The following is a 26,460-nucleotide window of genomic DNA, read 5'->3' as shown; positions in this document are numbered from 1 at the left end:
CGGTGCCCGGCTAGAATAGAATCAGAATCAGACTGAGAGAAGGGTCCGTCCGTATGTGTGGTTACTGAGTCCTGACCTTGCCTTACCCGCGACCCATCCCACAATCGAGGGTTTAGTAGCGTAGTGCCGCGTCAGAGAATCTCCAACACGTCAAGCTAGCAGGCAACGAGAGGGATAGAAAGGTAAGTAAGCAGGAAGTTCTCCCTTCAGATACACATCGCTCACCCATACGGCTGGTTCGACTATGTCGCCTGTGTCGGTCCCGTATACTCCGATGAAACGGCCACTGGCAAACCTTTCAATACCCCTGCATCGATCCCATCGCTTTTCTGAGACCGCGTTGCACACGCTGTGCTGGTTTCCTCGCTCATCTCTTGCAGCTCTGAGACCGATTCCGGCGATTCTTCCATCGAAGGTCTCAATAAAGCGTTTCTGTCCGAGCGTGTACCTCTCAGCCCTCAACAGGCATACTCCGCATCGGAGACCACGACTGATAAGGCTTCGGATTTTCGTCTTGCGGCTGCTTTGTGTCATGTATGGTGCGTCGTTCTTCCAGAAGCACACGCGTCATGTCAATTTCTGATATCAGAGCCGAGGAAGGCACACGAAGGTTCGTCGTCCATCTCGTACGTCGATGTGTCATAGCGAGACTAGATCGCGCGAAGGGATCTTGGCGACAACGCTCAGCACAAAACTTAACTGGCATGGAATGAGCCCCATCTACATGTTTCCAAGCCTACCAATCAAGAGGCGAAGCGAGAAGAGGGAGCCAGGCTCCTCGGGCCCTTTGCAAGCATTCTCCGGCTCACGTTCCTGGGCGGCCGCAGTCATGCAAGCGTTGCAGCACGTCGAGAGGCACAGCAGGGTGGGTCTCCCTCGACACCTTCAAACGCGCTGCGCAGCGGTCTTCCTACCCAATCGATTGCCCATCGACGCAACGCTTCCCCATCTCCCTCCGCACAACCTCCGAGTAGACGGAGGATGACGAAGTCGCCTTTCTCAGTGCCTAACCCCGGCTCAGCAGACAACAGACAGACGTCTCAGGGAGGTGGGGCTCCCTCGACCCCTTCGCAGCCATTCTGGTGCCGTGCGCGAGACGTGATAGCAATGGGTGAGCAACGCCCTTTGCAGCTCAAGGACTATGGGAGGACGGAATCTCCCTCGACTGCACTCCCGGAGACGAGGAATGGGGCTCCCTTGACTCGCTCTCCGGCAGACTGACAACACTCGTGAGCCCAATGGAGCGTCCAAGCTACTCACTGGAGCGCACAGGAATGGATCCCCCTCTACCCCGCGTTTAGTAAAGTGGCGAAGCCGTGTGTGGCATCGAGCTGCCTGCGCGACGTGGTGTGCACGGTGGTAACGTCCACCTTCCCAGGGTATGGTGGCCGTCTGAGACGGTATCTTTTGGTAGACCGGCTGAACCTGCGCCGAGCATAGGTTCCTGGGCCTGCATGATCGATCGTCAGACGGAGCGCTCAGTAATCAGCGACCTGACAGCTTGTCGCCTGTTGAGTCTGCGAAGAACGCTTCTCCTGCATTTATATGTAGCGCTGACTGCATATGTTTCCTCAAAGGGAATGCCGCTCTACCTAAATGAAAAGCACGATCAGGTCCAACCCCATCTGGGATGCATTTCTGTTCTATTCTGTGGAAAGGCCGTAGCGCCCTTGAAATCTCTCTCTCTGCCGCTTGACATTTATCTGGAGATCCTTGCGTTCAAACCTTAGGACCCTATTCGAAAAAGAGATACGTACTTGAGTAATACAGGCCCAAACATACATGTAGCTGTTTTGGACAATGATTATTGTCCAGGGTCTATGACAGCGTAACTCGTGCCACCCCCTCGCCGCTTTACATCTGCTTTGTCTCTAGTAGTATATAGGTTAAGGGCTCGCAGCCCAGGATCCTCGTCCCCTCGCCCTTCGGGAGCTCGCGCTCCTCGAGCTTTCGTTTTTGCACCCGCCCTTCCGCTGCCCCATTTTTGGTTTCGCTTAGCTACGTCTCATGTATCAGGTACATTCGCCTTCCGCCGGCTTGAGCTCGGCCCACCGGTCGCGCGAGAGAGCGGTGGCGACACGGACTCGGTGGTCCCGCGCAGCTTCCGTAGCGCGCGCCCAATACCATCGTTTTCCGTCCTGCCCGAGTATAGCGTGCATAGAATCCTGTCTGTAAAGCCGGCCTATTGGAAGCGCCGCATTGGCTTAAGAGCGTCCAAACTGCCGGGTAGAAGTTTCTCAGCTATTGCAAGTGTCGAGCGTGTGCTGACGAAGAGAGCAGCATGAAGGGCTTCGGACTCGTAGGCGAGGCTGTGAGGATCCGAGTAATATGCCAGTGATGGAAGAATCATCGGTGGCCGTTCTTTCTGATCTCTGAAATTATACGGCACCGTCAAAGGTCGCGCGTTTACTGGCGTTTAATTTCCGAGGGTAAGCAGGTCGATGCGAGCTTCAATCATGTCCTTCAAGAGTCCAGTAAGCTATTCATGTCGGACATCGTGCATGCACACCACTATTCTTGATCACTCTATCTACTAAGACATAACGTCCTACTCTGACAAGTCATCTATTGGCCCATGACTTCTCAACAACCCTCGACATCCTGCACCCCTCAGGTGAGTAATTCATGCCACATTCACGAGATCATCAGGGGAAATCGTCATGGAAGGCTTCTCAGAGCTTTCCATATCGGTATGCACCCCGGAAGGTGCACGTTGCAAAATCTTGAGCTCCATAGGCGGATGAGACGTTGTCCCGCGAGCACTTCGACTCAGCTGTCATTAGTGACAAATCAGAGCTACTCTTGGTGAGGGAAGTAGCCCGGACTTACCCTTGGATTTGTGAATCGCGCGGTAGATTGCCGATTGGACGAGGAAAATGCTGTGCTCCCATCCTCATCGTCCATGATTCCGAGAGCTCTGCGCGAGTTCAGACTAGAAGCTTATCAGTGTTACAGCACCAGGGCGATTTATAGATATTACTGACGCCGTGAGGAGGTTGTTTGCATACACTATACCCAGACAACGGTTAGTCAACAGCCGTCATCCAATCAAATTTCGAGACTGAGTCGAAGGCCTACGCTTGACTAGGATACAGGTAGGGGTTACCCAGAGAAGATTATGCGGCCAAACAGTTGACTTGAAGCATTGGTGCTCGCTTCAGTCAACATATCTTGGGATGCTGAGAAACACACGTACGGCGATGACATTGAGAACGTGAAAGACACTATGATGGCTACGTCAGTCTCTCATGGGCAGGAAGTAAATACGCGAATACCAAGTGACTAGACCTGGATAGGAATGAGCATCGGAATCTTAGGAGCACAAGGTATCTGCTCACCGGTGCTGAAGGCATATGCAATCAGGAGATCAAGCTTGGAGTCCGTCCTACACGAGCATGAGACGACGTAGTCATATCTATCAGAGACTTCAAGATAGCTAAATGTCTGACCTTGAGTTGAAACCAGTCCGAAGATGGCGTAAGACGTAGATGAGGGAGCCTGTGGTGGTCACGTCTGCAGTCATTTGAATGATGGATCCCGCTGTTATGAGCCACTGCAAAACGAAAGAAATTCCCTCGACATCAACCGGTGTATATATGGGATTCATATGAGGGATAGACCTACAGAGAACTCAAACAGCTCAAGGAGAATCTGCGCTTTGAATCTAGAAGAACCCGGTCAAGTATTGAAACAATAGGGTTGTGACGGGAGGGTACAAACAATTTCACCGAGAGTGCTGGTACTCAAAATCGTGTGAGTATTCCCGTACATCTCGCCTACCAGGTGTTGAATTCACCTGTGTAGAACGCTGATTCGTATTGGAGCTTTAGCATCGTTACCATACCCAAAACACTGAGTCATGGCCTACCGCCGTACGCCGCCATCATGAGAATCTATCCAGCTCTTCAAAAGATCAGGTTCTAAGACTCGCAATGTATGTCATACTTACCGCCATAATCACAATGGGACGAAACTTCCGAGACACTGACTGCCTTGAATATCTCGTCGAGGACGAAGGTCTAACAAAAACGCACTAATCCACACCCGCCTAGCAAAAAAGCTGGGTGAAAGATGCATATAAGCAGACATCCTCGGCATGATATGCAGTCTGAACAGGGAAATACCATTGGGATACGGATCCTGTGAGGAACTATTCGTGTGACCATGAGCTACGCCTAACCGGTGCAGGGAAGGATGAGACTTACGCCCCCGAGTGGTAGAAGCTGTTTATGACACATTTCAAGTACAGCATCATAAAGGGAGATGCTCCAGGCTTCTTACCTGCGCAGACCTGGATGGAATAGAGGTATGAGAGCTCAGATCAAGACACACTTCTACACATGGGATGGCAATGTGTCGCTCACCAGACTGGTGGGGATGTGAACACGAACACGGGATCCCAGAAAAGCGTGACTACGTAATAGTAACTATCGGGCGATAGTGTTAGTCGTGTCGTCTATGTCAGGAGGAGAAATATGCTACCTTGCATGCATCACAAGGATAGCGGTCCACGTCTCCAGTATACTAGGTGCTCTGCACTGTCAGAACAATGGGGAGGAGCAAGAGTGAGGTGCATCTCACACGACTATGCCGACCTGCCATGTTCCTCAAATCAGCCTCAACGCACTCTAGACAGAATTAAGTACCTCGTCTCACCCATGTCTTCAGATGCCTTGGGTCTTTCTGAAATGCGCGCCAGTATTGGTAAGCCTGTAGGTATGTAATACCAGTAAGGCTGTCGGAATTCCTTAGAGAATTGTCATCTTCACCAGAAGTTGGAACTGTGGTACTAACAAGACACTGGAGAAAGTACCAATGAGCCAGGCTCCTAGGGTGTTGTCGACAGCGATCTCTGGGATGAAACCTGCAGGTGACGAAGCAGGGGAAGAGGTCATGTCGTCGCACAGGGAAGGCTCCTTTAAGCCTTGGGTTCTTATGAATCCAAATGGCGCTGTGCCTCCGGGCTTGATGACCCTGAAGGTCCGAACGGTCAAGATAAGGATATTGAAGCACATGTAGACATTGTAGACTGTGTTTCTCCGTTCTCAGATTAGAGTCTCATATATCACAGGTTCCATTCACCCGAGTCGGGAAGAAGCTAATGGTACACGTTGTCACCCTTCTTCTAAACCTCGGTGGAGGTAACCCAACTGATACATCCCAAACTTGATATCAGCTTTCCATCTCAACCCTTGACCTGTTATACACTTTCTCCCGTCCCCAAATGAATTTCTTGGTACAAGGAGCAGTTTGGGAACCGATATGAATGAAGGGCGTGAATTCTAGACTGTGCAGGTGCTCAGAAAATCATAGTAGCGTGTGCGTGGGACGAAAATCTCCGCTGGGATGGGAATGAGCACATGGAGAACGTGGTAGCTACTTTTGGAGTCGCTCCTGGAAAACTGTAAATCCCGCTTTTCGTCGGAGCGATCTTCAGGAACCCCGAATCAAGAAGGCTATCTTCGCGCTCTTGGCAGTAGCTCCTTGAATACCTGAGAAGACTACTCAGTGGCTCATGGTAGTGGCCTCACGCTCGATTAACTCGACCGCTTCGAGGTGGTCATAAGGGGGCGATCATTTACACCAACTATCGAGCACATTCAAGCAAGCCCTCCTGTTCGCACTGATGTCCTAAACCCTCTCCCAGTTGGTCAAGAACTTGGGCTATGTATAGCAAGGTTTCCGGGTATATGATCCTCTTAACGCTGCTCACCGAGTCCCCGCTCGATAGTACCAAATATGACCCCCTGGGGGCAATGAATTGTGTCGAGCGTGGGTCTGTCACTCCACATGCAAAATACGGTAGACAATACTTCCGGCCTGAGCGCAAAAAGAAGGTGCGGGTATTCTTCTTCCATGCGGTCTGTCTTGCGTTGGGAAAGCCGTCTGGCTTTCTGCCGCTCTCCATTTATGATGAAGTCCTGGCGTTTCGAACGCATGGAAGATGTGCATGACAACAGCGCCCAAAGGAGAGGTCAATTGTATAAGCAATGATCGTTGCGACTGAGACTGATTATCCGGCCGGCGAGGAACTGGCACATTTTTACTGCGTACGAACCTGCATTCTTGGGGTCAACGTGGTGGGTATACCAAAGCCACCGATGCGATACAACATGACACGCGTACGCTGTTACCAGAAGCCCATTCTACGTCGACACCGCGCATCCATCTCCACAACTTCCCTCCTTTCAGCCCCGCAGATCCACCGTCCCGTTGGCGTACTTCCGCCGCAGGTCTACGTGGGTCCTCGGATTGAACAGCGGGGGGGCAGAGCCTCGAGAAGCAAACGCACTGTTCTTTAATGAGGAGTAATCCATGCGTCGTCGTGATCACGTCCATGTTCTAGGGTATGACTCGGAGGGAATTCCGACGACGACCGCGAAAAGCACTGGGATGCGGCCGAGGCTGAGGGTCCGCTCTTAGCCTCCGTAGAGCCGGAGACGGAGCAGGCCATGAATTGGTTGTGAGAATAGAAGGTGACCTAGTCATGGTAGATCTCGCAGGTTGCGCCCCGTACGACAACACTGGCAGAGTATTTCCATTACTTACGCTTGCAGGCAGTTATGAAAGCTGGAGAAGTCATGGTGTTAAGCGAGAAGTGGACGATGAGAGTCATTCCAAGGCGACCCTCAGTGGGTGCGTAAACAGAGCTGGGTAGCCGCAACCTGCGCGCGGCAAGCCTCGTGCGCCTCACGTTGCCCGTATACATACATGCCACGCTTAGATGCGCATGGGAACCGCATTCAAGCACCTGCTCAAGGGGTTTTCAGTCTCCATTCACTCCGAGAATATCGTCAAACAAACATACAAACAATGTGCTTACACCCCTTTCAACGATTTCCGCCCCCAACCTTTAAGAGGCACCCCAACGATCTCAGGCAGGCGATTCCAAGTATCCTGCATGCACCTCGCTTCCATCCTCCGCAACACCTCAACGCAACTCGCGCACAGACGACTACCGCCCCCGCGTACAACCACCCCCAGATCCCCAGCACCCTCGCGCGGCCAATCTCGCTCCTCAAACACGTTCGCGGCCGTCGCCTCCCCAGCGCGCTCCGCGGCCACGAGCTTCGCCACGTGCACGCAGAGCCGCGTGCCCGAGGAGGAGCCGCGAGCGCGGTCGACGCAGTTCCCGTTGACGAACGGGGCAGAGAGCTCGATGGCGTGCCAGACATGCTCCCGCATGAGCGCGCGCTGCGCATCTACGCACAGCGCGAGATCGTGCTCGGACAGTGTTTCATGCGTGCCGTCCCGGCGCCGGAAGCCCGCGATGAGCTGCGAGCCGGGGAGCGAGGCGCACTTCATGATCGCGGTCGGGAGGACCTCGGACGCCCCCGTGAGGCGCGCAAGGTTCACGACGCCGATGGCGTGCACGCGCTCGAACGCTGGGGGGCCGGCGGGGCTGACGATCTCGCGGTACGCGTCGAGGCTGCGCGGGAAGAAGTCGCGGAGGTAGCCGACGCCCGCTTCGACGATGTCGTCGATCTGATACTTGTGTCCCAGGCGGATACATGCGGAGATAGTGTCGAATGTTGGTATGATGTGGGACGAGAATGGTCTAGGGCGGGCTGTGCATCAGAAGAGGGCATCGACGCACTCTTGGCAGACGTACCTCGACGCAGCCCCGGCCGGGACGAGCACTCGAAGTAGATCGTACACGTCCTCTGTGCAGTCGGGAAGCTCGACGACTCGCGGAGCCACCGAGTCTGCTTCCGTCGTCGCTGTCGATGGCGGAGGCTGAGGGATAAGGAACATGTCCCGGAAGATAGGGGAGCGATCGGCAAGGAAGCTCATGGGAGCTACCAACTTCGTACCCCCGGCACATTGCAAGATGATAGTTTCGTTGTCGCGCCCCGAGTCCTCGTCTGCTACGGCAATATGACTCGGCATATCTGCTGCGGGCGACTTGGTACGCAGACGTTTCCGAGGGCGGGGTTCACTATCATGATAGTCAGGCTGAGGCGACATTCCTGTGTGAATACGTGCAGCATCAGATTGCATGTGGACCAGGGGCAAGAGAGGTGCAAATATACCGAGGCTTACTATACGAGAGGCAATGTGGTAAACACCCTCGCTGCAGTCTGTCGTGGTCGACCGACGAAAAGACTACCCCTATCTGTCATAGCACGTGATACCCTGTCATCGTCGCCGCAAGAGTCGTGACTCCGAGCCGGCGCACGGGAGGGACTCCTCGCTAATAACTTGCTATGTATTCACTGCATTCGCACATGATCGCAGTGATACTGCTGAGGCTCACCACATATCCAGACGTGTCGCAAGTCGAAGACAATAATGCATTGCTCTCACAAACTCATCTTGTTGCTGATAGCCCCGACTCGTGAGATCCACGCGGAGAAATGTCTCACAGGATGAGTCCGCACGCCCGAACGGATGGCGTCCACGGTGTCAACCCAGAAGAATTGCCCTATGAGGGACTTACTGCTGAGCGATGATGGGCATATCATTCCGCAGAAGTTGATGAATGTCATAGGGACATTTGTCGGCCGCTGCAAAGGCGTCACCATTTGTAGACTGGATGCTTGTAGAAGACGATGAGCCACGTCACGCACCTGCATACCTTACTCATACCGCTCATGTACGAGAATCGTGGTACTCGTACGACCTGTAACTCTCCACCACCCTGCCCTCTTCTAAGTGAACTCCGTATAAATTGATGGACAGCGAATGCGAAAGCAGCTGATGACCAGTGTAACGCTGTCGATGACCCAGGGAGACCAGAATGAGGTTGTGCCTTGTCGAGGAGATGTAGCAGAGACGGAATGTTGTCAGAGCGTACATGTCCAGTCCGTAGAGTCAACGCTCTTTTTGATAGCTTGTTGCGATGGTCGATGGCGTGTCGGGTGACGGTCAAAACGAGCCTCTTTCCTGAAAACAGGGATGGAGCCTATAGCACCGGGCATGTCCTAGAAGGATCATTTCATGGTATAAGACAAGCATACAGGCAGATGGTGGCCAGAGTAAGAGCCGCACCGAAGAGGACGACGCCGGGGCCGAGGGAGGCGGCATGTGCCACGTGTCTGTGACTGTACGGAGACCTGGCAGTTGCTCGTTCAAGTTGCTTCGCGACGTCTGCGTCGGACGTCCTGCTATCCACGTTATCTCACATTCGATCTCTCCATTGAAACTCATGGCCCCGACGGCACCTTATATAACAGAAAGGCCTCAAGACCGTACGCTCCCTACCTGTAAGAGAGTTGCTTCCAGTTTCTTGCATCGAACTGTCCCAATTTCCCAATTGGTGAGGCAGTCATCGATCATAGACAGCGGTCTCTACCTCTCTTCCCACATTGCCTCATGCACCATATCGGACTTTCAGGTGGGTCAGGACTCGGTCAGGTGTCTCGAACGGCTGAGCCTTGTTCTCAATTCGCTTGGGAGCACGAGCGAGGTCAGGATTGAATCGGCATGTGCAATACACATCACTGGCGACTTCAACCGAGGAACGAGCAGAGAGACCCTCGGGGTATGTGCTCTGGGTGTGATTGAAGTATTGGACCGCTTCACTATCACGCCAAGCTCCATATACAGTCAGCACCATCGAATCGCCCCACGCGCAAGTCCGTCCGTCTCCAACAACCGGAGAAGCCTCGAACACGTTTCCGTATAAAATTCGACTCAATGCGTGTGCCGCCCCCTGATCGGCCGCCCAGGACTGCTTTTGCGCTTTGCGAGGCTACGCTACTGTCATCACCATGGCCCCTAGAATGCAGTATGGTATGCCCCCACGATCATAGCGTATGCAGCTCACTCTTCTCATCAGAACCTCACAGTCCGTCTCGGGAACTCCGGATTGAAGGTGTCGAAGATCATTCTCGGTTGCATGTCCTACGGCACGAAGGAATGGCGGGACTGGGTACTGCCTGAGGAAGAGGCCATCAAGCATATCAAGTTCGCGTAAGTCGCGCATGTATACTGCGGACTTACTTGGACGCGGGCCTTACTGACCTCCGGCCTGCTAGTTACGATCACGGGATTCAGACATTCGACACAGCGGACGTAAGTCCTCGTAGCCTGCCGTCGTTGAGGGGATGTGGCTGATACTGCGTCCAGCTGTACTCTCATGGACTCTCGGAGACCATCCTGGGCAACGCGATCAGGAAGCTGAACCTCCCTCGCGAGGAGCTCGTGATCATGACGAAAGTACGTCCTCGACGTGGTGATATCAACTACGCCACGTCACCGACTATTTCAACGCAGCTTTGGAGCCCTATCGCAAATGACTTCAAGAAGGACTTCACTGAACCCAGTGCGAAGCCTGAGGAGGCGGGCATCATCAACCAGAAGGGCCTCAGTCGCAAGGTGCGCTCATGCCTGAGCGAGAGAGCCTCTTCCCGCCCCCTGCTTACTTTTGGCATCTGCTACAGCACATCTTTGATGCCGTGCAGGCTAGTCTGAAGCGTCTTCAGGTTGATTATATTGATCTATTGCAATGTCAGTCGTGCCCAGCGTCTCCTGTATTCGCTCCGTTTTCACCGTTGCGCTCTGTATAGGCCATCGATTCGACTACGAGACGCCGATTGAGGAAACAGTAAGTGCGCCAGTAGCGTTCTCCTAGTGTGCAAAACCGATCTATCAGGCTCATAACTGGCATGTGCGAAAAGATGCAGGCTCTGCACGACGTCGTGAAGGCAGGATATGTACGATACATTGGTATGAGCTCATGCTGGGCGTATCAGTGTATGTTGTGGCGCTCTCTTCCCGTATGATCTGTCTGCTGACTGTTTTCTCAAGTTCACGCGATGCAGAGTACGCCATAGATCTACCTTGGTGCGCGTCCTACCACACCTGACACAACGCCCATCACAGATTATGCGATCACGCACAACCTCACGCCGTTCGTCTCGATACAGAACCATTATAACCTCATGTATCGGGAAGACGAGCGTGAGTTGATGCCCACATTTAAGGTACGTTCCTCGTGGCCCTCGGTATCCTTCAAGATTATCTTACGAGTCGCCGCTCCCCTGCAAGATGTTCGGCGTCGGGTCCATACCTTGGTCCCCTCTCGGACGGGGGCTGCTGTGCCGTCCGTACAATACGGAACCAACAGCTCGCAAGAAGAGCGACGAGTGAGTCCGAAAGGTATCCATGACTCCGCCCATAACACACCTCACGCTTAGGAACACAGTTTTCAGTACGAAGATGCGCCCTTCCTGCCGACTCTGACCAGCAGGTATGCAGCGATTCATGCGCATCTGCTCCCCGTCGCATCTAAAGTGCTGAGCGTGTAGGATCGAGGAACTCGTTGAGAGGAAGGGTGTCAGTATGGCGCAGATCTCCCTGGCTTGGTGCTTGGCGAAGGAGGGGGTGACGGCGCCCATCATCGGCACCACGAGTCTCTCGAATCTTGAGGATATTCTTGGTGAGTTTGGCGTTTGATGATGCTCGCCCGATGAGAAGGAGCAGTCTGTTGATGGCATGCATCGATAGGCGCATTGGATGTGAAGCTGACGGATGAAGAGATCAAGTACCTGGAGGAGCCTTACCGGCCTGTAAAGATCTCTGGTCATATCTAACCCTTCTGTGAACAGTGTAGGTAGGCTGAATTCAGATGGAGTGCAAAACCTGTCCTCCGGGAGAATAGTGTACGGAACAGCGTCCGATGACGAGCACGAGGTGAGATGGAGCGTACAAAGAATAGGATAGTAACTAGCCACCAACAGCGAGAGCGACCGGGTGCGACCGGCCGAGAGTCAAGGCACGTTGCCAGTGGCCAGACGCCACGCGAACCCGAGTCAAGACAACATTCAATGCAACAACTTGATGGGTATGCAAGTCGGTCCACCTCCGCCTGAGCCCTCGATCGAGAGAACCTGGCCAAGCGAAGTAGCCGCTGGAGTGGCAGAGAAAATGCCGGGCCGGCGACGGGCCGAGATCCTTAGCCGAACGTTCGGATACCACGCCCGCGTCGCGTTAGTAGGTCTGTCCGGAACCACCACATCAACCTCCTCTACGACAGCATTACTCACCACACCGCGGTTAACTACGATTGAAATTGGCTATGTCTGCTGCAGGGCCTTCCAGAAAAAGGGCGCGAGTCAACTCAACAGCAACTGATGATGCGGTCCCACTGGCCCACCGGGCGCAAGGGGAAGAGACGAAGCGCGACCAAGAATTCTGGTTTGAAGACGGAAACGTCACTCTGATAGCCGGCAATTTCGAGTTTAGGGTATACAAGGGGGTCCTATCGAATCGTTCGCCAGTGTTCCGAGACATGTTCTCCCTCCCTCAACAGTCCCCGTCCACTCCGTCGACCTGCCCGACAGTTCATCTCTCTGATTCTCCTGAAGACGTTCGTGAGCTCCTTCGTGCCCTCATTCCTGGGATCGATTCGTCTCAGTGAGTTTGCTCTTGTTACTAATCGTGTTTTTGGATCGATACTGATTGTCACTCAGCCCGTTTTCCCTCGAGACGCAACCCTCGTACCAGACCATATCCGCTTCCATTCGCCTAGGCCACAAATATCAGCTCGATCGCCTTGTTGATGCAGCGCTTGCCTATCTCCGGAGATACTACACCACGGACTATGACACCTGGCACAACATTCACACGCATTGCAAAACCCATCCCCTCAGTCCTGTTCATGCCATAGGAGTGGTCAATCTCGCTCGCCTAACAGGCGCCGATGATATCCTCCCCAGTGCGCTATACGCTTGCTGTACGCTCGAAGGTCCGCAGCTGGTTGAGGGCTTCCAACGCGAGGACGGTACCCCCGAAGTGCTCTCGAACGCTGACCTCGCGCGATGCATTCAAGGGAAGGCGAATCTCACGAAGGAGAGGGTTGGGCATGCCGTTGGTTTACACAGGCGATTCCAGAGTCCTAACTGCAAACAAAGATGCTCAGGAGGGGCCGTGATACACAAGATCGTATCGCGAATAGACTGCGCCATTCATCCCTGCGCGTTTGAGGGATGGACTTGGCCCCCGGCAAATGGACCAGGCGGAATCTTCTGCCCCCATTGCCTCCATATTCTCAATATGCGAGAACATGCCCAGAAGCAGGACTTATGGAACCGCCTGCCTGAGCTGATGGGGGTCATGGTGGATGACTGGAAGAGGAAGGAGATTACGATCTTCCGGTAGACAGATGCTCTGTCTATGGTTCTCAGTGTCACGAAATTGTATGATTGCAATCTGAAATGATGTATAATACTCGCAACCTGTACTATGTGAAAGTTTGCTCCATCTATAATTAGTTCGTACACCATCAATGTGTCGATAGAGGTGCAAGCGCAGAATATGCTCAAGTTCTATGTACTCCTATGAACACGCTAGCGCCTCGTCGCAGTCTATGGGCAAACTATGAATACTTCAAGTTGTTCACCAGCATGCAGAGTATTGCACATCGCCCTAAATAGCGGTCTCGGCGGACAGCTCCGTTAGCTGGACGTCGTCCAAAATGGCCCGCCTTGTCCTCAACCTTCCTCTCACAATGTGAGCACAGGAGCGGGTAGGGCCATAGTCCGTTGTATAGCCATGAAAGGTCTTCGTCAAGCGTCAAGCACGGCTGATAGGCGAGCAAGGTTCCGTCGACGGCAGACGAGACAAACTTTGTTACAGATCCCGCCCAAGATGCAATACGGGACTAGTATCCATAAGGAGATTCTCGGACCTTTTGGCCGACAGGACTGCCGATTGGGCGTCATATTCGTACTCGTCGCAAGAGACTACCGCCCACGTACGTCTGCAGTCGGACGTCGAGATCTGAGCATCTTACAGAGAAAAAAGTAATTTTCCACCGAACGCCTCCATCCGTTCTTTCAGAATCTTGCAGGTGTCTCTCGCGAAAGATTCCGAGTTGTAGTATGGAGACAGTCGTACGAACATCCTTGTTGCTCGATTCTAACGCGTGTCATGGATCTGAAAAGCATAAATTATCAATACAAAACAGAGACATCGAGGGCTACAGCGATTCTATTGTTTACATTCCCAAGCCTAAGGTGTCTGTTCGCATAATATACACAAGAAGTCCACATCTTACCTCTTCCACTCACACCAACCCGTGGTCTGTTGAAGACATATGTACGTCTATGCTATATTTCGCTTCTGCGGGGGCGACATCAAATCGACGCCTTGCCTCGAGGCTCGTACGGGAGGAGCAGCGTAAGGACTCCGCTTCCGATAATGAGCCCCCCAGAGATGTACACCGGGACGGCCGTCTCGAGGTTCGCGTAGAGCGCGATGACGGGACCCTAGGAGAGACAAAAAGGCACCCCACGGAATGCATCGTTAGCCTGGCATGCATCGGGCTGTAAGCGTACGCCGCTTCCGAGACTCACCAAGACACCGAAGACATTTGTCGCGGTGGCTACCAGTGCGATGCCCGCGCCGCGGTCCTTGGCGGGGAAGAGCTCGGGGGAGATAGCGTAGAGTACGCTGGACATGATCTGCGGCCGGGCGCAGCGACAAGGTCAGCAGCCTGTTGCTCGAATCCGTGGTCCGCCTCGTACAGGCCGCGTCACATATGTGCCGGTGGCGTTCGCATACCCTTCGCACGAGGAGGGCTCGTGGAAGTCGAAGTGGAAGCGAAAGCCACGCTCACATTGTTGTTGAAGGTGTACCCGCAGTTCCACCCTAGGAGCGCATCGGAGCTCCTGGCGGTGGTCGACGCGAAAAGAAACACGCCCGTGAGCCCTATATTCAGCAGGGGGTCGTTGGAGAATGCAAATGCGCGTGGGGAACGCTGAAATGCTCACCCGCGCTAAGTGCAAGGGTGCCCTTGCGCCCCATGTACGGCTGTTCGACCGCCCACCCAGCGAGTAAGGCCCCCGGGACGCCGATGACCCCCAAGATGACTTGCTGTTTGCGGACGGCACGAAGATACGGAGAGCGTGAGTGAGATGCACAGGTGAATATATGACGGGGGAGCACGACTGACGTTGCGGTAGGTGATGTAATACGAGCTGTCGCCGAACTGTGCGCCACGGCTCGCCAGACTGCGTGCAGAGCCGCGCTCAGAAGAACTGGAGCTGCCACAGGATCTTGCGAGGCAACGAAGACTCACAGGAAGGGCAGGAAACCGTTGTACAGCGTTGAAGAGAGACCGACGATACCTGGAGAGCCCGAGGTCAGCACCCGACACAGGACACGCACACCACGCACGGAGCAGCATACTAACTCCACACAGCGATCTGCAGACTCGTCGACCATGCCAGCTTGGGTGTCTCGAACAGGCTCTTGAAGTGCTTAGTAGTGAAGACCGAGCTCTTGCTCGACACCTGGCGCTTGCTTCCGCTTTTGGTGCTTTTCGCCTGCGGAGACGCAGCAGCGGCTTCGCCAGCGCGGGTCAGCTCGTCGACGGTGAGGCGGCACCCGCGGCCATTGAAAGCTGCGATCCGCTGCACGACCGCAACTGCCTCCGCGTCTCGGCCGAGTCCGATGAGGAAGCGCGGGGACTCTTCGAGCGGGAAGACGAAGAAGCGGATCGCCCAAAATAGGAGGGCCGTCCCCCCGAACGCGAAGAGGAGGTAGCGCCAGCCCATGTCGTCGGCGCGCGTGCAGGTCGTGGAGCCTTGAGGGCAGGAGAAGCTGGAGATCAGTGGCCAGGCGATCTAGGATGAGTGCCCACAAGCGGTCAGCGTTAGATAGCATGTATGGGCGTGCAGGGAGGGCGTGGCCAGGGCGACGTTGACGCAATCAGAGGGAGGTTATTTGACCTGCGCAGGTGTGGCTGCAAACGGCCTCGCCACAGCGGAGGCCATGGGCTCTTTATGGCTGACCTCCATGTACTACTGAGGCCTGCGGGGAAGGGCCACGAAACTCAAGAAGATGAGCCACGATAGCTTCGTTGAATGGGCACGACTGATCGGCATATAGGTCCAATAGTCTCCACTAGCGACCGCAAGGCCTAGCCCATCGTCACGACTGCACAATGACAAGCGCGAATGAAAGAGCCCCGCCTGACCCAACCGTGTTCCGCGCATCTGTGAACATCGTACTCACCAATGCAGATACCAGCTGACCCATCGACCACCATATGGACATGACGGTGAGCAGGTACTGGTGTGTGCCGGGAACGAAGTCGAGAAACATTGCGAGATCTATGGCGTTATTGCCCCCGACGCCCAGTCCCGTGACGGCTAGGAGGGAGGCCAGAGTGATGAGGTTAGGGGAGCCCCCGGCTGCCAATCCGAATACACCAGCCACAAGGAGTGTGGTGTTGAAGAGCAATCTATGGCACGTATTGTCAGTCAGCTCATCTTCACAAAACATGAGACGCGCGCGCCACGTAGCGGCCCGTTGCAGCTTCAACAGATCCATGTGGGGAGACGCGATCAGACGAGCCAGGCATCTCCACCACATTGAACGCGGCGGACCTTCTCCTGCAGAGAATAAATCAGCGCACCTTCTACCCCAGATGTCGTAGCTGAAGCCCCAGAAGGAAGCCCCCACCAAAACACCGATGTTCTGCGCCAACGCAAGGAAAGGCGTGTTGAATTGGAACTCGTTCACCACCGGGCTCAGGATAAGTCCTCCGATTAGTGACCAACAGCTGTCACTATCGGCAGGATAGGTCAACCTGTCAGTACACTCAGCAACGCAAGCCGTCATGGAATTACGCACGCGAGCAAGCCAAAGCCCGCGACGACGAACAGCCACCACTGAGTGCGAAATTTCCGTGTCGGGACCATCCACCTTCCGCATTCGCGCTGACAACCGCTCACCTGGTATTTCCCCATCCCGATCTCCTGCAGTGCTGCGTTCAACACGCGTGCCCTCGCCTGGTACACTGGATCCACCGATCCCTCTTCGAACATGTCGTCATTCGCGCCATTGCCTACGACGGAAAGCTTGGTGCTGGCCTCGTCCTTGCTCCCCAGGTCCGCGGATTTCGTCTCGAGCAAAGACATGATGTCTAGCTGCTAAATTAGTTCGACGGATTATGATGGACAGTTGAGAATCAAACGAGAAAATCTCAGTTCTCTCACAAAAGTTAGGACCAGAGGCGTGGAGCGGTGCAGAACGAAATCTATCGAGGAGAGAAGAGATAGAGAACGTTGGGGAGGGCGTCCGAGTCAAAGTCTTGGCCGATCTGTTGACAGATGGTGGGGTTTCAATTATACCGTCGCTCGTCAACTCTAACCCCCGCCACCGCCTTTATATCGTCACCGCCCAAACCGACACAGGATGGGAGCCTGGATGCGATTGGTCGAGGCGGTAAGGGGGAAGGAGATAGCATGGGATCATTTGCCATAGTCTGGGACATTCAACCACGCGAACCGGTAAGCACTAACAGAGTTCTGTCGTTGGCCTGACGCGGCAGCCATTTCTAGCTCTTCCAATCCTCTGTTCAGTCCTGGAAGCACTGTCAAGCAGTCTGTATGCCAATCAGAATGCATGCACTCACCCCAGAGTGTGTCCTACCGCGGTTTCTCTGTGGAGATGCTTGTGTTACGAAGCGCTTCTAGCAAAATGCCTGCAGCCGGCGATCGAAAACCGAATACCTTACCCCAACCATGACGGGAACTGTGAACACGGTCTGCAGCTGATCAGGTCATCCCTGTTACATATCTGGCATGTGTAGTTCATTTGTGCAGGTCATTGCGACCAGATTCGCTGCGCTATTCGCGATGAGATGCCCATCATGGGTCAGTGAAGCAGCCTTGGCATGACATTTATAAGCCGTTCTATTGGTCCCTGACAAGAGAGTGTATCAGACTTCTGTATACCATGAATCGTCCCTCTAATCCACAAGTACCAATTTGAGCTGCTCGTCGAGGAGGGTCTCCGCAACCTCCGAGGCGCCTACCCAACCTGCCTCACGAGCTTGAATCCTCTCTACAGCGATGTCTACAAGGACTCCATGCCGTTAGAAGAGGACCGACCGAAGGACTACAACCTCGACATAGTCGACTGTTCGAAGACCTCCATACCGGGTCGAAGCAGGGCAAGGCATCCCGAGTGTGTGCGGAAGCGTGAAGTGGAAGAGGTCCCCTGATATCATGACTTACCTGCATAGAAGGCAATATGGCCCTTCTTCACCCTGCGTCATCACGTATTGTTGAGTGGCCTGCACCATTGTTAAAGAAATCGAAGTGTTTTCTAGCTGTGACCGCTAAGGCCGCAACACAATGATGTACGAAGACCCTGCACAAGCAGGATGGAAGTCGTTGCACTAGTGGCAGCAGACAGAACGAGCGAAGCACACTGGCAGGCGTACAGAGCTCTGGCTAACGACAAGCCGTGCGAGCGAATGCAGGGATAAGCGCTTGCACACCGCTTACACACGTGACTATGCTTCTTGGTCTTGCACCGACAGCGCCACGACGGTCGTACTTACATAGTGTACTCCTGCGTTTCCCCGCCATCATCATGCAAACAGCCAACCGCGTCCCTCCGACCAAACGCCCTCGGACTTCGTCAGCATAAGAGGAATCCGAGCCGATCACGGGGATCAACGCGATCTCTCCCTCCAAACATCGTCATACCTCCAGCGGAGACGCAGAGTCCTCACAGTCCCTCATGAAGAACTCTGAATTTTGGTATGAGGATGGTACGATCATCCTTGTTGTCCGCAATGTCGAGTTTCGCGTGTATCGCGGTCCCCTTGTCAAGCACTCCCCTGTCTTCCACGACATACAATCCGTTACTACACAGCCGAGGGATGGGCGGTCTTCTCCGTCATCTCCCGTGCTAGTTGATCGGGACGCGGACTGCCCTGTAGTGCGCCTCTCCGATTCGCCCGAAGATGTCAGACACATGCTACGTATCGTGGCTACCAGAAGGGTAGTTGTGTGAGCCTCTCGCGCATCCTTACATTACTGAGAAGGTATACTGACACCACCTTCTACAGGCCTCTCGCGGAGCCCAATCCCTCCTTTCATGCACTGTCAGCGTGGATCCGCCTGGGACACAAGTACAAAATTGACAAGCTCGTCGAAGACGGCCTTGCATACCTGCGGCGCTTCCATCCCCCTTACGGGCCTTACAATAAGCAGGTCCTCATCGATGAGGACCGGCCTAAGAGCATCATCGGGAAATTTGCCATTGGCGTCGTGAACCTTGCGCGCTTGACCGGTAGCGACGACCTGATCCCGCTCGCACTCCTCGAATGCTGCAAGCTCGACGCAGCCATCACTCAGGGCCTTGTACACGAAGACGGCACGGTGGAATACCTGAGCGCAGATGACCTCGGGCGTTGCTTCCTGCATTTCGCGAGGTGGATTAGGGGCTCTATCTATCGCAAATTTGATGCGTAACCGATTGGGGCGTATCTCCAACTCACCGGTGCCTGAGCTGAGTCACAGAACATGCGATTGGTCGCACAGCACGTGAGTGGGGGTCATTCATATATAGAACATGAATCGTTTATGAATTTGTGATAGATGTCTCAGGCTTGTCCCGGCTACATTATGCAGACCGCCGACTCTGCACCGCCGAGCAAACGCCCTCGCAACACGGCCAGAGAAGAGCCTCCTGCGTCCCTTACGAAGGATGGCGAGTTCTGGTATGAAGACGGCACAATTGTTCTGATCGCGAAGAACGTCGAATTTCGCGTCTACCGAGGTCCCCTTGCGAAGCATTCCCCTGTCTTCCATGACATGCTGTCCATGCCGCAGCCGCCTCAGCTACCGACGTCCCCTCTCAACCCAAGCCTTCCTGTGATACACCTCACGGACTCCCCAGAAGACTTAAGACATGTCCTCCGCGTCTTCACCGTAGGGGCGTCCCTCGAGTAGGTCGCTCCCGCACTCTCCTGCAGATGCAAGCTCTCATCTCTCCATACCTGCGGCCGCTACAGGCATCTTCGGGCGCAGGCGCCCTCCTGCCACGCGGTCTTCTCGTGGATCCGGCTGGGGCACAAGTACCAGTTCGAGCAGCTCGTCGAGGAGGGCCTCCGCCACCTCCGCCTCGCCTACCCCAACCAACTCACGTCGGACTCCACCCCGGTCAGGCGGGAGCGGCCGGCGGACCTCATCAATCAGGCCGCAATCGTGGCCGTCAACCTCGCGCGCCTCACGGAGAGCGACGACCTCCTACCGCTCGCGCTCCTCGAGTGCTGCAAGCTTGGTGAGACAATCACGCAGGGGTACGAGCGCGAGGACGGTACGAAGGAGTATCTCAGCCCGGAGGACCTCGGACGGTGCTTTGCGGCCAAGGCCAAGCTCGCGCTGCGGAACGCGGAGGCGGTGCTCCAAGTCCAGGAAGCTGCCAGTCCCGGCAATCTCGAGCGTGTGTTCAAGGATCACAGGTGCAACGGCCGGGAGGAGTGCGCAAGTCTGCTCGCGCTGTGGCGCAGACTGTTCTGCGCGGGGGCGGTGGGCGACATCGAAGTCGATCGCTTGCTGATGGAGGACGGAAACGAGTTGTTCAGGTCGCGTAGCCTGTGCTCGGGCTGCCTGCGCTGCGTAGATTACCTGCTCATGCAGCAGCGAACGAAGTTCTGGAACGCTCTACCTGAGATCTTCAACATCTCCGTGCCTGAGGGGTGGAAGGTGAAGTAGGTTGAGTAGTGATGAGAGGATTTCTCGCTTCTATGTATGTATTATGACCTATGTGACATCTTTGCAGAGTGAGTGGGGGAGGGCGTGAAACTCAGAGACATCGGACAGATAGCCTACGTCGCCGATCACGTTGAGCCAACGTCCGCGCGTCTTATGCAGGTAGAGCTCACGTCTTTGGTAGGTTGTACTGGATAAGCGGGGTTTCTCGCGAGAATTTACAAACACAATCCGCCGGGTGGTTGAGCGGATATACTGGGGCATAAAACACGGTGCAGCCATACTCCATAGCTATCGGGACCAGGACGACAATTGTGAGGTGGAAGAGGATATTGCAAGGTGTTGATGGAATGATCCGCAGGGCGAGGTGAGCGGATCGAGATCTTGCCGGGCGCTCGAAGTAGAGCCTGTGAAAACCCAAAGTCTATTCCGGTTCACGTCTGACAACGCTGTCCATCGCCCGCTACGCCTCCTGCGTACTACTAGTACGTCTCGCGCACTCATTTATGCGGAATGCCTGCCAGCCGCACCTCTCCCCTACATCTTCGTGACACGCAGGCCATTGCACTCTAACTACCGCCTTCAAACACCCCGCACCTACACTCCCGTGCCGGACGCGCGAAGGAAGGCTTCATCCAAGTCGAGCTACTGAAAGCATACCAAAATGACGAGAGCAATAATTGTAAACAACAGCAGCAACAGCAGTTCCATCCACTACTCTCGCCAGGCTACTGGTCGCGGTGATGGCGATGCTGCTGCGAAGGGTGCGGAGACACGGTCAGTCCACTATTGAATCCAGCTCGCGCTCTCTAAGCTGCCTTTGGTCGGTGGGGTCGTCCTGGTCTTCTTTCTCATCGCGTTCGCTGTGGTATCCCTTACAAGCCCCGGGAAGCTCGATTCGAAGGATTTGGCTCCACCCGGAGACTTCATGGAGACGATAGAGCCCAGTTAAGTTACATCTACCTTCAAGAACCCCTCCTCTCCCCTCTCAGCTTCAGGGATTGCACCTGTGCTTACGGCCTCTGCTTCTAGTCACTCGGAGCTACATGTACCGTTAGTAATCCGTACGAACACTCCATCCAGTTTCCCCTTACGGGCGACCAATATCGTGCCTCGTGCACTAAACTCACGGGAGGGTTCATGTCCCATGACGAGTACTGGCAATTTCTGCACTGGTGAAAGGACGCCGTGCATCACGACGGTAACGCCAACTGCCACCTGCGCGAAGGCCGCACATAGATCTACTCTAAGCTCGTCACATACCTGCTCGACGGCCGCAAGCTGCGGCGATAGCACGGGAGGTACGTCCCACACTTGTCCACATTCCCATGTGACATGGCAGCTGATTGCGGCTGCAGCGAAACAGGACTTTCCTCAAGGTCGACACACTGGAATCACGGCAAGTGAGTACGCCAGCGGGTTTGCCGCATACTCTATCGACAAAATGTACTTACGCGCATACAGTCGGACGGACTGCTTTCAGCCTGTTCGCAGTCTTGACCCTGGTCCAGAGCCCTGCTGCCGTACTCCACCGTCTGGAGGTAAATGACAGGGCGCGTGACGGCCACTCCCGCGTCGTCACCGGTGGAGAACTGGTCGCTTGTCCCCAGACCGCATAGTTCGCGAAACAGTACAACTCGAGTGCACGTAACTGATTTGCTCTACAGACATTGGGTAGTAATATGTGGCCTATCAAGCAACTGTCACGTGTTAAACTTTCCTCCGACAGGATACGAGGATCCGTATGCCGTCATTTCCTATATGCTTATCTGCGACGCTAACTGCGGGATTGTACAAATAGATATAGCCACCACTTGCAGCCTATCTTCGAGCGCGCGCGAATGTCATTCGAGGAAGCCAATCGCCCAAATGCACACACAGCTGAGCTCATCCTCGCAGCACGCACAGAGTTCCTATCAACGCTTTCCTCGCCACCCACATGCCCCACGCAATGCGCGGCCGAGGCTCCGCGCCCCACTCAGGCTACACCTCGCCCACCCCATCACAACAACCCGGCGCCCTATGTCGTTGTGCACATCCGCAAAGGAGACCGCCGACCCGCTGCATTCGTCTTCCATCCTGACCAGGCAATCCCCCTTGGAGAAGTACGTGATCGCCACCCGCCAGACGTGGGACAGGTTCTAGAGCAACACCTCATTATCCGCCACCTCCTGTCCTGGTGTGAACCCCGCAGACATCGGGGACGCCCACGAGGTGGACATATCCTCGGGCCAGGAGAAAAATTACCCCGCGCTGCCCGTGATTTGACACGCGTCGGACTCCCCGAGCGCAGTGCGAGAGTCCATCGTGAATCTCGCGGCTGCGACGGCGATCTTCTCGCTGAAGACTCTAAAAAAGACTAGCACGAACGCGAGCTGAGGACGCTAACACTGACACAGGAGGACATGCAGATGGAGTTCGACCTAGAGCCGGAGGAGGAGCGGGCGAGGCTGACGAGGGGGAGGGTCGTGGATCTGGCGATGGTGAGCGGGTTGTAGGCGTACCCTGGGGAGGCCCCTCATGGTGAGGTCGTGTGTGCGGAAGGTTGAGTACTCTGTTTCTCCGAATGTGTACGGTAAGAGCGGCGGTCCAATTCTGACGTGTCCCGCGTGTCTGCGCTTGAGTTTGGTTTGGCGTGCGTTCGGATTTGACGACGGTGGCGAGCACTACGATGGCAACCCAAACAAGGGGCGGGCGCGTTGGGTCGACGTCGAAGTTAGGATAGTCCCAGCTTGGCATGCATTCGAACTGCATCGGAATCGAGCGAATGCTCACGGGCGCGTATCATCTTATGTACACGGATATTATCATCCCAGTAATCTGACTTCTCGTCGTTGTAACTCTTTGGGAGCGGGCCATTGGCGATTGTGCAAATCCCGTCACCATCCCACCCGGGGCCACAAATATACACACTGGTATACGGCGCAATAACAAGAAGTGTACAAATAGTGTTCCAAACTCGAGCCTTTGCGCAGTCGCTCAAACATGGTCGAAGTTCAGGTAAAGTACGCAATGTCGTACAATCTAGTCCTTGACGAATCATATGCCAAGAAGGTTCAAAACAAGGTTTCTGACGCCAAGGGTGCTGTGTGTGAACATGATTAAGCTAACTTGATCAACGGCTGTATGACAAATTGTATCACATACCCTTGACATGAGCTTGAAGGGGCCCAAGATATGCTTAAAGCTCTTCCGCCCTTACATCTGTCGACCTCTCTGACACTTTTGCTGACGACCCGACAACGCTGCTTCCATCTTCATCCTGGTCGGATGGCGGCAAGTCTGGAGTAGACTTGTAAATGACTATGCCGTCCTTCAGAGCGTCTACGAGGGAGACTGCGACAAGATGTTTGGCGTAGGCAAACTGTGGCAGCATGCAGAGATCTTTGATGAGCCTCAAGAAGACGTCCGCGACATCCGGATCGCCACATAGATCCCTCCAAACTGGCCTCTTCAGAGACTTCGTGATAGAGTCGAGGACCGCAGCTACGTGATGGTTTGCAGCAAGTGTATGCTCTGACGCAGCGTCCTTGATCGGTCCGACGTGCGATGCACCGAATGGCGAGTCGCACAATCATGCAGTAGTCGGCGAAGGCCTGGCGGCCCAAATGTGTTTGTGGTGTAGCAGTGTCGCCGTCATCTTGATTGAGGGGTGATGTATCGATCATATGCTTCGCAGCAGCAGCGACTATGAATTGGGTCGATCATGAGTATCCAGTCTGCTGCAGACTTTAGATGTTCGACATCAGTACATACCCCAGCAAAGTGTCGTGCCTGGGTACGGATGTTTCCAAGTCGTCTTGGGCTCCAATGACGTGAATAGATAAGTTTGTGCGGACTCCGGAGACCTAGGTCCCATGGCGATGAGTGCTGTAGAACGCAAAAAGTCATTAAGGTCGTCGAAGTCAATTGCACCCGCATGCTCATGCCACAGCATCATCCCCAACAATCCGTCCATCTCTTTCCAGCTCCCAGAGTCCTCCCCTTGGGGTGGCTCTATTTGTGTCATCTGGAGGATGCGGGTTGCGAGCCGAATATAGCTGTGGAACGTTCCCGCAGGCCATCCGTTGCGGTCCTTGGACCAGTGATCAGAGAGAATGGCGAGGACTGTGTCATGGTAACGGATAGCGTCTGGGAGTTTGTGGTCTGCGAGACAAGTGGAGGCGTAGTTGAAGCATGCGGGACCCATCGTCGTCTTGTATGCCGTCTTCATCATATCCTCTCCGAGGGTGTTGAAATCCTTGTTGACAACGATCTGTTCGCGTACCCGAAGGGAGGTTGGGTCTCTGGTAGAGAACTCCTCACAAATCTCCCAGAGGAAGTCATCCAGCCGGTCTAGGACGTTGAAGATTGTGCCGGGAGACGCCTTCCACCACAACGCGGTTACGACACATTGGAGAGGGAATAATGCCAAGAGGTAGGCCGACCTCCTAAGAAGCCATTTGATCCGTTCTACCCCATGGAAAAAGACAATCGAGGGAGGTGATAGATAACAACAGTCGCTTTGGAACGTTGGCAAGATGATGGTGCAGAACGTGAAGGCGAGTAAGAGTGCAATGAGGGTAGAAACGACTGTTGCGAGTGCAGCATGGATGGACCACAAGAGAATGACTAGGCCGGCAAAGAAGAGCACAAGGGCGGTTTGCAAAAGGATGGGTAACATTGCAACGATCTGGGGGACCTTCCACTTCATGAGGTTGTTCAGCCGATGCTGTCGGATAGCCGCAGTCTCCCGGGCTGTTCCGGACAAATCGACCTCATAGTGATTGAGCCATTGCTTCACGGTAATGCCGATGGATGCAGAAGCCAGACTGAGTACGAGACTGGTGAACCAGCAAATGTTAAGCCAGATAGCGTATGTCGGCGCACGAAAAGGGGATGTAGAAGCAGCAATTGCGTCGTAGGACGGCTGGGTGGAGTTGACGTAGAGTGGGTTAACGGCGTAGCTGACAAGTTGTCCGGAAATATGGATGAGGACGGGAGTAGTATCCGTAGGTCCAGGTCGGAGCAATTGATAGGTCTGGACATTGAATGCTGTGAGGACCGCAGAGAATAGCCCTGCCTGAAAAGAGGGGTGTCCGTCCATCAACCATTCGGAATTGTCAATTTTCAGGACTCACAAACGTTGGCAATGCGTCAATCTCTTTGATCCATTGTTCTACCATTGCTGAACTATGTTTCTCAACCATCCCCGCAGTGAGGGCCCATGCCTCTGACCTTGCCTTGACCGTGTACTTCTTGTTAAGCGCCTCCTTTAATTGTTGGATCATCTCCTATAGGAAGCGATATGGGTCAGCTACGAAAAGATACACACACGACTGCCTTACTTACATCAGGAGTAAGGTAATTCATAGGCAACTTGGGTGCCGCAGAAGGTCCCTTCTCACTGGTAGGACTAGTAATAATGTCACTATAGCGAACATTGCATAGCATGACACCGAATATTAAGCTCACCTCATCTGAGACTGCGGAGAAAATTTCCCTTCTGGCCGCTCGGTGCCTTCACCCACTGTGGATACCACCGACTCGAATGGAGTATAAGCGGATGGGGGACCGGGTCTGCCAAAAGGGCAATAGGTACTTACTGGGCTCTGAGCCGTTGAAGGTTGAGGGGAATTGTCATTGACTGAGTCGCTCTGCGACTGTTTCTCCGACTGAGAGGAACTGATATACGGGGGCACGAAATCCATGAATGACGAGTTGAGATCTCTTATATTGTACGTCAATGAACGTGTGGGGGAAACGCTGCTGAAGATACTCACACGCTTGTAGATGAGGGCAGGACGAGACGCATGGGGTGCCGGTGCTTCGAACTTAAAGGAAAAACGAATGCAGTGTGCGAAGGTTTGCACACAGATTGCGATCGGATGTGGTCAGGTTAAGACTATTAATTGTCACAGTAGGTTTCTAGTCGTACACAGCTATCGGCCCTCTCACCTATGGTTGCATCCAGTCGGAATTGTACATGACACAATAGACGGCGGGCGAGTCGCTGGAA

General features: G+C 54.3%; 9 protein-coding genes across 9 annotated transcripts; 5 read left to right on the top strand and 4 right to left on the bottom strand.

The window, feature by feature from the left end:
* Positions 1–2,623: 2,623 nt before the first annotated feature.
* Positions 2,624–5,015, bottom strand: DICSQDRAFT_127778 (uncharacterized protein; the record flags this gene model as incomplete). The annotated part of the gene is made up of 12 exons (XM_007366887.1): positions 2,624–2,773; positions 2,830–2,932; positions 3,197–3,224; positions 3,339–3,385; positions 3,450–3,553; positions 3,625–3,656; positions 3,950–4,019; positions 4,206–4,223; positions 4,282–4,291; positions 4,365–4,427; positions 4,647–4,710; positions 4,814–5,015. The coding sequence occupies 12 exons, from the start codon at positions 5,013–5,015 to the stop codon at positions 2,624–2,626; spliced, it is 891 nt and encodes a 296-aa protein (XP_007366949.1).
* A 1,804-nt stretch (positions 5,016–6,819) lies between these two features.
* On the bottom strand, positions 6,820–7,794 carry DICSQDRAFT_171237 (uncharacterized protein; the record flags this gene model as incomplete). The annotated part of the gene is made up of 2 exons (XM_007366886.1): positions 6,820–7,558; positions 7,613–7,794. The coding sequence occupies 2 exons, from the start codon at positions 7,792–7,794 to the stop codon at positions 6,820–6,822; spliced, it is 921 nt and encodes a 306-aa protein (XP_007366948.1).
* A 1,919-nt stretch (positions 7,795–9,713) lies between these two features.
* Positions 9,714–11,537, top strand: DICSQDRAFT_147951 (Aldo/keto reductase; the record flags this gene model as incomplete). The annotated part of the gene is made up of 13 exons (XM_007366885.1): positions 9,714–9,735; positions 9,792–9,915; positions 9,981–10,017; positions 10,072–10,161; positions 10,219–10,320; positions 10,386–10,452; positions 10,512–10,549; positions 10,623–10,698; positions 10,828–10,928; positions 10,993–11,090; positions 11,150–11,194; positions 11,253–11,383; positions 11,452–11,537. The coding sequence occupies 13 exons, from the start codon at positions 9,714–9,716 to the stop codon at positions 11,535–11,537; spliced, it is 1,017 nt and encodes a 338-aa protein (XP_007366947.1).
* Positions 11,538–12,100: 563 nt separating this feature from the next.
* On the top strand, positions 12,101–12,849 carry DICSQDRAFT_19383 (uncharacterized protein; the record flags this gene model as incomplete). Its single annotated transcript, XM_007366884.1, has 2 exons — positions 12,101–12,354; positions 12,417–12,849. Coding segments are annotated over 2 exons (687 nt in total), but the record flags the coding sequence as incomplete, so codon positions are not given.
* Positions 12,850–14,081: 1,232 nt separating this feature from the next.
* Positions 14,082–16,778, bottom strand: DICSQDRAFT_63358 (MFS general substrate transporter; the record flags this gene model as incomplete). Its single annotated transcript, XM_007366883.1, has 11 exons — positions 14,082–14,213; positions 14,301–14,408; positions 14,564–14,655; positions 14,718–14,820; positions 14,900–14,957; positions 15,026–15,074; positions 15,140–15,572; positions 15,964–16,192; positions 16,367–16,519; positions 16,585–16,622; positions 16,686–16,778. 11 exons carry the CDS (start codon positions 16,776–16,778, stop codon positions 14,082–14,084), a joined length of 1,488 nt encoding a protein of 495 aa, XP_007366945.1.
* Positions 16,779–18,483: 1,705 nt separating this feature from the next.
* On the top strand, positions 18,484–19,220 carry DICSQDRAFT_171234 (uncharacterized protein; the record flags this gene model as incomplete). The annotated part of the gene is made up of 2 exons (XM_007366882.1): positions 18,484–18,755; positions 18,815–19,220. The coding sequence occupies 2 exons, from the start codon at positions 18,484–18,486 to the stop codon at positions 19,218–19,220; spliced, it is 678 nt and encodes a 225-aa protein (XP_007366944.1).
* Positions 19,221–19,373: 153 nt separating this feature from the next.
* Positions 19,374–20,465, top strand: DICSQDRAFT_171233 (uncharacterized protein; the record flags this gene model as incomplete). Its single annotated transcript, XM_007366881.1, has 2 exons — positions 19,374–19,696; positions 19,763–20,465. 2 exons carry the CDS (start codon positions 19,374–19,376, stop codon positions 20,463–20,465), a joined length of 1,026 nt encoding a protein of 341 aa, XP_007366943.1.
* Positions 20,466–20,971: 506 nt separating this feature from the next.
* DICSQDRAFT_181412 (uncharacterized protein) lies at positions 20,972–23,261 on the top strand. The gene is made up of 6 exons (XM_007366880.1): positions 20,972–21,409; positions 21,495–21,763; positions 21,821–21,865; positions 21,927–22,204; positions 22,264–22,567; positions 22,862–23,261. The coding sequence occupies exons 4-6, from the start codon at positions 22,008–22,010 to the stop codon at positions 22,958–22,960; spliced, it is 600 nt and encodes a 199-aa protein (XP_007366942.1). The 5' UTR covers positions 20,972–21,409; positions 21,495–21,763; positions 21,821–21,865; positions 21,927–22,007; the 3' UTR covers positions 22,961–23,261.
* Positions 23,262–24,936: 1,675 nt separating this feature from the next.
* Positions 24,937–25,732, bottom strand: DICSQDRAFT_63130 (uncharacterized protein; the record flags this gene model as incomplete). The annotated part of the gene is made up of 2 exons (XM_007366879.1): positions 24,937–25,524; positions 25,583–25,732. Coding segments are annotated over 2 exons (738 nt in total), but the record flags the coding sequence as incomplete, so codon positions are not given.
* Between the last annotated feature and the right edge of the window lie 728 nt (positions 25,733–26,460).

Source organism: Dichomitus squalens (assembly GCF_000275845.1).
Source record: "Dichomitus squalens LYAD-421 SS1 unplaced genomic scaffold DICSQscaffold_21, whole genome shotgun sequence".
Taxonomy (NCBI): domain Eukaryota; kingdom Fungi; phylum Basidiomycota; class Agaricomycetes; order Polyporales; family Polyporaceae; genus Dichomitus; species Dichomitus squalens.
The sequence above is the reverse complement of the archived record's forward strand: the minus strand, read 5'-3'. Positions and strand labels throughout refer to the sequence as shown.